Source organism: Cupressus sempervirens, chromosome 3 (genome assembly GCF_028749045.1).
Source record: "Cupressus sempervirens isolate cs-2001-9-10 chromosome 3, ASM2874904v1, whole genome shotgun sequence".
Lineage (NCBI taxonomy): Eukaryota > Viridiplantae > Streptophyta > Pinopsida > Cupressales > Cupressaceae > Cupressus > Cupressus sempervirens.
Window position 1 is genome coordinate 156,142,119 of NC_143120.1, and position 9,666 is coordinate 156,151,784.

General features: G+C 34.6%; 1 protein-coding gene across 1 annotated transcript; it reads right to left on the reverse strand.

Moving 5' to 3' along the window:
- Positions 1–664: 664 nt before the first annotated feature.
- Positions 665–1,902, reverse strand: LOC149565232 (uncharacterized). The gene is made up of 3 exons (XM_089818783.1): positions 1,771–1,902; positions 1,347–1,601; positions 665–1,228 (listed from the first exon to the last, which is right to left on the reverse strand). Exons 2-3 carry the CDS (start codon positions 1,536–1,538, stop codon positions 665–667), a joined length of 756 nt encoding a protein of 251 aa, XP_089674909.1. The 5' UTR covers positions 1,539–1,601; positions 1,771–1,902.
- Positions 1,903–9,666: the final 7,764 nt, after the last annotated feature.

Here is a 9,666-nt window from a genome sequence, read left to right on the forward strand (position 1 = left end):
TCCAGAATTAAACTATTAAACAATACATGCTCAACTATTTATATAAAAGCATTAAATATTGATGCTGAAATCTACATGTAACAATTGTATTTTTGAGCATATTTGCATGTTTCCCTAAATGTAGCCACTATTAAAATAAAGTTCTTCCTAGACCAATGCATTAAAACCTATGCTCCACGGAGTTTTCGGGACGGGGACGTTTTAGGGGACGGGAACGTGTTTCCGGTACGGGTACGGGTCGAAGCCAAAATTTAGGGGACGGGACCTCAGGGGACAGCTATAAAATATAGGGGATTTTAAATTTTTTATATATGGAGAATTAGACTTCTTTAGAGATATATATCTGATATGCATACCATAACAATGATAAATCATAACATTGATAAACCATTCACCATAGAATACATGGAAATTGAAAACTATTAAGATTAGAATCAAAATGAGAATATGATATGATGATATATCCGAATATCGCATACAATTAGCAAAAATGCCCAAAGGCTCCAAGTATCAATCTATCATCATCATGCATGAAATGAAAATCAAAATGACACAATGAAAGTAAATACTAGAAGTGTAAATGAGATGTCCAACTCCATAATAATCAAAAGCAATAATGTATCTGAGTATCTGAAAAGCAGAAAGCCAAATATATGGCTATCCTCTAGGAATCTAAATCTCTATCTAAATCAAGATCATCATCAATCTCATCCTCTGAATCACTGGCAGGGGTAGGCAGAGGGTCCTCATCCAATGGAACTCCAAGCAGCCCTGGGGGTGTGTTATCCTCATCAATCTGCAATGCATCCTCAGGATTAACATCCCAACGTAGTGCTGGAGTCTGTCGATACTCAAGACTCTGTCGCTCCTGTAGTCGCAATACACTATGAATAGCCACAAGCTTCTCTGATCGTCTAGAGGTAAGGTTGTTCCTCTTGACCGATTGAATGAAGCTATATGTAGACCAATTCCTCTCTGCAGCAGAGGAACTCGTAACCTGTGAGAGAAGACGGGTGGCAAGGGCTTTCAGCTCAGGTGCATCTCTACCATGCCATGTCCACCATCCAATCGGGTCCTTTTGAGCTAATGTAGCTCTATCAGTCCTCGCCTCTGGTCTACCAAATGTTGGACCACGGAGATTGGCAAAGTCAAGCCATTGCCCTCGAATTTTTGCAGCATCCTCTGCACTATACATTTTTGAAAGGGCCTTGAAGAAGCCGTCCTTCACCTATATTGAACAAACAAAAATTAAGAAGTGAGAACTTAGAGTTTATAAACTTTACAAATAAAATAAAATATTTAAAAATGTATTATAAAATCAGAATTCTTTAATAAATTAAACTCACCTCCTCATCATTAGATGGAAGCACTCTCCCAGGCCTTGGTGCATACCATTTTGGATTGACTGCATAGGCTGCCATATGAAGTGGGTTGTTCATAGTGTTCCACCTTTTCATTACAATGGGCTTAAGATGCTCCTCGTAGAACTCCAAAGTAGGTTCCTTATCTTTAACAGCTTGCTTGATCTGCCCAAGCATGCTATCAAAAGTCTCATAAATCTCTCCAAGGCTAGGAGAGTCAGTATCAGCATATCTAATGACCTGAACAATAGGGTCAATGAAGGAGCAAATGTATCTGCAAATGAAAGAAAATTGCAAGTGAGAAACATAATATGTTAAAAAAATCAGCAAGTGCTTAAATCAAATTTTTTTTTATATTAAATCAGCAATAATAACAATTATGATATCCACCAATTCTTAAGTTTCTTACCTCATTGTGGTCCACCAATGTTCATCTAGGATTCTTCGTTTGACAAGTCTTCCATCTGGGGTGCTTGATTCATGCCATCTATTCCACTCTGCATTGACCACCATGGATTGTAAGGCCTCTTGGACCTCAAGCATCCTCTCCAACAAAATGAAGTAGCTAGCATATTGAGTCTCCACAGGCTTGAGGAATTCTTTTTTGGAAAATGTCCTAAATAATGCAAGAGATGTGTGATGATTGCAAATAAACATTTGCACGTCTCTAGCCTCAAACACCATAGTCTTTATCCAATCAATTTTCCCAAAGTCCTTCAAGGTGTTATTCAATGCATGTACACAACATGGGGTCCAAAAAATGTGTCTATAGGTGCTCTCTATTATCAATCCAGCTGATTTACACACACGGGCTGAATCAGTGACTACTTGCACAACATTTGAAGTCCCTACCTCTTCTATAGCATCCTTCAAAATCTGAAATTGGAAGGATGCATCCTTCTTTTTTCCCGAACAATCAATGGCTCTAAGAAAATAGGCCCCTGCTGTACTAGTGACAATAAGATTGATGAGTGGCCGATGTTTGATATCGGTCCAACCATCCATGATAATAGAACATCCATCACTCATCCATGTTTGCCTCATATCCTCCATCAAAATGTTTACTTTTGAGTACTCTTTGTCAAGGATAGTGGTGCGTAATTTAGTCTCTCCTGGTGGTACAAATGAGGGACCAGCAGCATAAATATCTTTGCACATTTGTTTATAGAATGAGGAACGAGAAACATGGTATGGTATGCCATGAGCAACAAGAAATCTGCCAATGGACTCTTCAGCTCTATCTTTTGCTTGTATGTTAAATAAATCAGCCACATTGGTATCTCTCTTAGTCTTGGCCTTTCCCTTCCCTTTACTAACAGTGCTAGTGGGAGTCAATGAGGGTGTGGGTGTGCTACTCATAGGACCCCCGGATTTCAATAACTCCCCCTCCACATACAACCTATTGGCCTCAAGTTTTTCTTCCTCCGTAATTTTTTTGCAACCTTTCACCCCTTGCCCACCTATCCATAAAAGATGGCAATACACTCTTGTGTAGCTCCCAAAATAATGCTTCTTACATAAATGACACTCCCATTCCCTACTACCCCCCGAATTTTTCTTCTTATTCTTGTCTACTTTTGTGGCAAATTGTAGGAGAGGTTTCTTAGGGTTGAATGGGCCTTTGGCATATTGTTTTAAGGCTTTGGAAGGGCACTCAAATGGATTAGGCATAGGGACATCTACATTAGGCTCATCAATGGCTGCCCTAGGTCTTTTTCTTGGTCTTTGTAATTGTGACACTTGAGTTTCTTGCATGGCAACTTCCATGCTATCACTACTTCCCTCACTCTCACTGCTGCTCATGTTTTTGCCTTTGGATTTTACAATGATTTATAGTATACTGCTGCAAGTTATAGAAAAAAAAAAATTTCAATGTTCCATTAACATGCCCTCTTTATGTCATTGAAAAAAATGAAAAATGACAACAAACAACAATGAAGTTTGAATCAAACAAAAAGAAAATAAAAAACATACCTGGAATGAAGTAGAAATGAAGGCAAAACTTTCTCTTCCACCTCCAAAACACACTCCTCTTTTGTTGTTGTTGAATGTTCAATGTTTTCCTCTTCCTCTTCCCAACTTGCAAACAACTCCAAATGAGCAATGAACTCCAACTTTAACTATTTAAGAAGACACATTAGGGTTAACAACTTAACATCCATGTGGGCCCTAGGCGGAATAGAAAAGATTAAATTTTTTTTTAAAAAAACCATTTTTTTAAACTTTTTAACTCACCTGTGGCCGGCTGGAAAATAGGGGACGGCGTGGGCAAAAGGGTACGGGCGAGGGACGGGAACGCCGTCCCCGGTACGGAAATTCGTACCCAAGTTTCCTACAAAATTTTTTTTTGCGTTTCGGGGACCGTCCCCTTTCCCCTCAAAAAGGGACGTCGCAGGGTACGTCCAAAATCCGTACCCGCGTCCCCGTTTCGTACCTGGTACAGGTACTAGGGTACAGAGGCAGGGGACGCGTCCCCGTGGAGCATAGATTAAAACATTTTTTTCTGTATTAGTTTTAGGAGCCGAGGATGAAGCATCGATGACTTCCGAATATTCTAGGCTCAAAACGTCACAAGTTTTTGCCAAGAAGGAAAACCTATAGTCACAACAGCTACCAACATTCTTTTCCATAAGAAATTTGGAACAGAAAGCACACTGTCAAAAAATTAATTTGTGAAAATAATCAGGAATAAAGTACCCAATATTGAAATCATAGTTGTTACCTAGGGTTTTGAAACCCTAAGTATTACCCCTCCCAAAAATAAAAATACTTTCAAAGTAAAATCATTATAAGTTATTTTGCATTATATTTAATTATTTAAATAATTAAATATTACTACATGCAAAATAATTAAATATCAAACTTTTTAAAGGTAATATGATTTTTCACATAATTAATTCTTTTTAGAATTAATTATTACTATTGTAATGTGAACACGAGAGTAAAAATGGTAAATTACGTAAGTTGGTGGGGGTAAGGTAAATTGGAAAGAGGATTTGAAATGATTAATTCTTTAAAATAATTAATTATTATTGTAATATGAGATATTTGTGGAAAATTGCTACGGGGAGAAACTCTTGGAAAATGGATTTTAATGAAAGCTAGTTATGGTAGTTGAAATACTACTCTGGTAGGATTTCTTTAAAATGGGGAAAAACTATTGTAAAAGGGTTCTTATCCAAGTTTCACATGCCTGTGCATTTTAGAAGGAAAGGGAAGACATTTTTAGGTTTTCAAATTTGTAACAGAGAAGGGAAGGAAGGGGATTGTGTTTATTTTGCAACTTTTTTATGGTGTAAGGGCAAACGATCATATGGTTATTTGCTTAAATATTTGGAATGAAGAGAATTTTAATTTTAGATCCTACTTTTAAATTTATGTTCCTTTGGTTGGAAATGATCTTGTGGTTATTCTAATAATATTCAAAATATCATCTTGCTCTCATTTATCAAAATTATTGTGTGTCATAGAATCTTATTTCTTTATGCATCATATATGTAGTGAGTATCAAATCTCCCTTTTGTTTCTCTGTAAATGGGAAGATTGATTAGATGGTCTATGTGCCATAAATTTGATTTTCTTTTGAAGTTATTTAAATCAAACTTCACATTCATATCATTTTGATGAATGGATGTTAGTGTTCCTTCTTTTCCTTCTGGTTAAAGGCATCTCAAAAAATTATTTATTATAAATAAAAAAGAGGGAGTTGTAACTTCATTTCAAAATTCAGAGAGCACTTGACAAAACAATTGCAAGTGACTCAACTATTGGTTTTAGAGTTTGTCTTTCAGTTTGGGCATTTTAAAGTTATTTGTGAAGGATTTTCAAAGAAGGCAAATCTATTTACTAACAATAACCATGAAATATTTTTAGAATTTATAGTAAATTGCATCACCATCCTCATTGCCTACACACAAATCAAAACTTTGAAAACAAATGGAAATGAGCATATGTTGATTCACGTCCAAACAAGTTGGGAAAATTTTGGAGCTAACTTAGAGACCATATAGTGGCTTTAAAAATGTCATAACAATTTTTTTCAAGCCTTGTAAATATATAAAAAAAACTTTAAAAAACTATCAACTTCCTAATAAAATAGAAGTATCTATAATGTTGCAAACTTTGCAATGCTTTGAAACTTGCTCAAATATGTGGCAAAATTTATCAATTCCATAGCCTTAACTAGTTGTATGATCGAGCTTTAAAAATTGAAGAGCATTGTATTTTAGACATAAGTAAAATGCACTTGAGCTACTAGAATCTGCCCACTCAAAAGAATACATCCCCAACCAACATCACTAACAATATTTTTATCTTCTATTGGTTCAAAATATATACGAAATGAACTATGTGTGTGTTTCATATATTAGTTGCAATGAACTATTTAACAGTATGTCTCAAAGAGATGTGACCTCCTAGAATGTCGTCGTGCCCTATAAATGTCCACAAAATGCACTTCTCAAAAGTCTCACAAAATTTTAAGAAAATGCAGCTATCATCTATGGAGTCAAAGTCTACCCTATTTGCTTGTGCCCAAATGGGAGATTTGGAACACAATATTGATAGTTATCAAAGAGTTTAAGCAAATATTTTTGAACTCAATCAACACAGAGCATCTACTACCAATGGTAATAAATGAATTTATCAAAGTCAATGTTGAGATTGTAGAATCGGTACAAACAACACTTTACGTGTAGACAATTTTGTTAACTATAAAATTATTTTCTCATAGAATAAAGTGTTTGTCATTTCAATTTAAAAGTGCACAATAAGATTTGATGTTTAACACTTTCATCTCATTTTGGGAGTTTCTTTGTGGATGAGGCAAACATTCAATTCAAGCTAGAAAAATGTTAGAACCAATTGACATAAAACTCTTGAACACTGTTGAACTTTCAAGTAGCCAAATCAAATTTCTAAACATAATAAAGTTAAATTAAATAATTATAATTAAAAATAAAATTTAAAAATCAACATATAGAGAAGGGTTGGTAATTAGGTTTGCATTTCATATTAAACATTAAATATTAGGTAAACTAGCCTTAAGAAGAAAAAAATTGTCTTGCAACAAAAGTGCATATCTCTAGAAGCAAATGTGAACATAAAATACATTATAATTTGTAGAGAAATAATTCAAGAATGCACATACATCATAGATGCATATATCATTAATCTGTTGTGAATCATGTAGATGTGTAGAGTCTGGCATGCAAAGTGAATTCCTGAAGAACAAGAGCTGCATGCACTAGAAGACTTGCAACTTTCCAAAAATTAGAAAGATTGTGTTCTATAGTAGGAGGGAGGTGTGCTCCATAATGCTATAGTATTAGTGTTGGTGGATTCTCGGGCTAGTGTGGACTATGGTAAGAAGGTTGGGCTTGATTCTCAATTAATTAATTCAAGCAATAGACTGGATATTCACCTACTTATCAATTGGTATGACTTCTGCTTTTAGATAGTGCTTGTACATAGACCTGTAAAAATGCTTGATGAATTAGAAACATTTCTATCATTTTTTCATGAGAAGAAGGGGGTAATCCTTGGTAGTTTGCTTAGAATTCTAGATGCTATTATCTCAATTCAAGAAGTTAGGCATCCAAAATTATATTCTTTTGGGAGACGATACGAATTTGTTAGATGAATTTTCTAGTAAGGGACAAACAACCATAGATGCAAATCAACTGCTAGATGATATGATGAGAAAGGGTTTAGTGGATCTTAATTTTTTTCAAAGTTCCATTTTTTTGGGGAGTCTCTAGTTTATGCACACATAATAAGGAAATCACTCCTACTCAGTTATAACATCTAGTTAACAAAAGAAAATATAATTTAAAAAAATTAGAAGCCTGATGCTAAGAACCTTACAGATAGTCATGTTGAGTAATGTCTAGTAGGGAACCTAATTGAGATGACAACAAGGTAGAAGTTGTAAAATAAGACTATTTAGAATACCATGACCACTATTACATAAACTAAACAATGATACGATCCTAATGTTTTGTACTACACTATGTTTTCCCTTTATACTTGTTATGCACATAAGGAGAGAGAATGTTGAAATTACACATAGTAGAAAGGAGGAAAACTATAAACCATAGCAAGAAAACTATAAGTTAATGGTTCTTGATTGATTTATAAATTTTATCTCTCAGACAGTGTTATGATCTAATACAAAATTAGTTACAGTTTGGATTTGATTGTAAAATTGTAGGAAGTTTTTTGAGGTCCATTGTGCAATTACTAGCTTGATAATATTTGTGACTACTTTGATGTGACATGATGTTCTGTAGATTGTAGAGTATGGTATCTTAACAAAGAAAAATTAGCTAATATCATAACACCATAGTCAAATAACTTGATGGTATAACTAGTATCGTGCAAGTTGATTCAAGCTTTTGTAAGCTTTCTGATCATGTTGAATGCTCTTTTCTATTTCTTCCCACTGATTGCTTTAAAAAATTGTTGTGAATACTCTGGGAAGCTAATAGTGTTATATCACCTACATCAAATCCAAAAAAGTTTCCTTTGTTGTTTATTAACATTGGTAATTTAATTCTTTGAGGAAAAATGGAACTACTTAATAGAGAGAAGCAAATTAGATTTGAGGAAAACAACAAAAAAGAGTCTACCAAATGTTGATGTCATACTGTTAGCAACATGTTCACTAAATGTAGTCATATTTTTTGCCATTCTCAATGTTTATAGGTATAGCCTATTTCCTTCTTTTACCTTTCTGCATAGTAGTCTTGATAATCAGTATTTAAGTTATGCTAATTGACATATTCTTCATCTATTCAACCCAAATAAATGTAAACAATATTAGATCTATTCTAGAGAGAGACGCTTTGTTCAATAATGTTGTACTTGATGTCAAGTTTAGACCCTTATATATAATTTAAAGTATAATGATGTTTTCTGATCTTTATTGTGTTGTGAGCAGGGACTGATAACAAGGTATGAGATCGAATGACTATGGATGATATCCTGAATGTCATTTTATTGATTTAGTTAATTATCAACTAGTCACCAATGTAATAATACCTTATATCAATATGGGAGTCATGAAGGCGTGAGTGGGTGTGACTTTCTCATGGAAAATGCCATGGGAGTCACAGTCGCTCATGTAGTCGTGACTTTTGATAACAAAAAAAAGTGCCTTTAAAACATATGCTAGCCCTTGCGATTCATGTTAGTACATATTAATATTTTATAAACTATATGTAGGTTGATCTTGCAAGTTTTTGGTTTAACCATGGAGGAACCTTCATGGTTAAATGCGCTCAAGTTGGAGTAGTACTAGGATGGGTGACCTCCTGGGAAGTTCTGGTGCTTCACCCCTGTGAGCATCACCTAGATCCAATGAGTGATAAGTGTTCCATTTATTCTCATGAGAGACGGTTTCATGTTGAATCACTACTCATGAAACATGGGTCAATGAGTTTGACTCAAAAATCACACACTTAAATACTGATAGCAATATCATAATTTAACTTGCTACAAAAATTATCTCCCACTTATCAATTGACGAGCTTAAGGTTATTTCTATGAATGGTTCATAAGGCACAACACTTGGTGAAGGTTTTGTAAATGGGGTTGCAAGCTTTGGATTTTAACCATGGAGGAAACTCTGTAGTTAAGCACACTCAGGTTGGAGTAGTACTGGGATGGGTGACCTCTCGAGAAGTCCCTATGCTTCACCCCTATGAGCATCACCTAGATACAATGAGTGTTAAGTGTTCCATTTATTCTCATGAGAGATGGATTCATGTTGAATCACTACTCATGAAACATGGGTTAATGAGTTTGACTCAAAAATCACACACTTAAATCTTGATAGCAATATCACAATGGCAATTATTGTCTGTACTGAAGTGTATTGTGCAATAGGAGCAAATATTTCTTCATAATCAATTTTGGCTTTTTGAGAAAAACCCCTTGCAAAAAATATTTCTTTATGTTTTTCAATATCTCAGTTAGGAGCATACTTAAGCTTGAACAACCATCTTGAAGATACCATAGATTTGTCTTTAGGTCTAGGAACTATATCCCAAACATCATTCTTTAGAATGGATTGATATTCTTCTATCATTGCATCTTTCCATGCTTGACATTTTAATGCCTCCTCAACATTAGTTGGTTCTATTTTAGTGAGTTTTGTTACTAAAGCAACATAGCATTTTTTATTTCTAGTTTTCTTATTTTCTCTAGAAACTTCATCTAGTTCCACATTATTCTCTTCAATCATTTTGCTTTCCCATAGTGGTGTTTTCTTGTGATTTAAAACTTCATCATTTTCAGTGATGGA

What these genes read in the sequence shown, in the direction of transcription:
- LOC149565232 (XM_089818783.1), bottom strand. Translation starts at nt 1,538, where the DNA reads ATGCTTGGGCAGATCAAGCAAGCTGTTAAAGATAAGGAACCTACTTTG. An exon ending in TTCCATCTAATGATGAGGAG is followed by an intron (nt 1,229 to 1,346) that starts GTGAGTTTAATT and finishes TGTTCAATATAG; the next exon opens with GTGAAGGACGGCTTCTTCAA.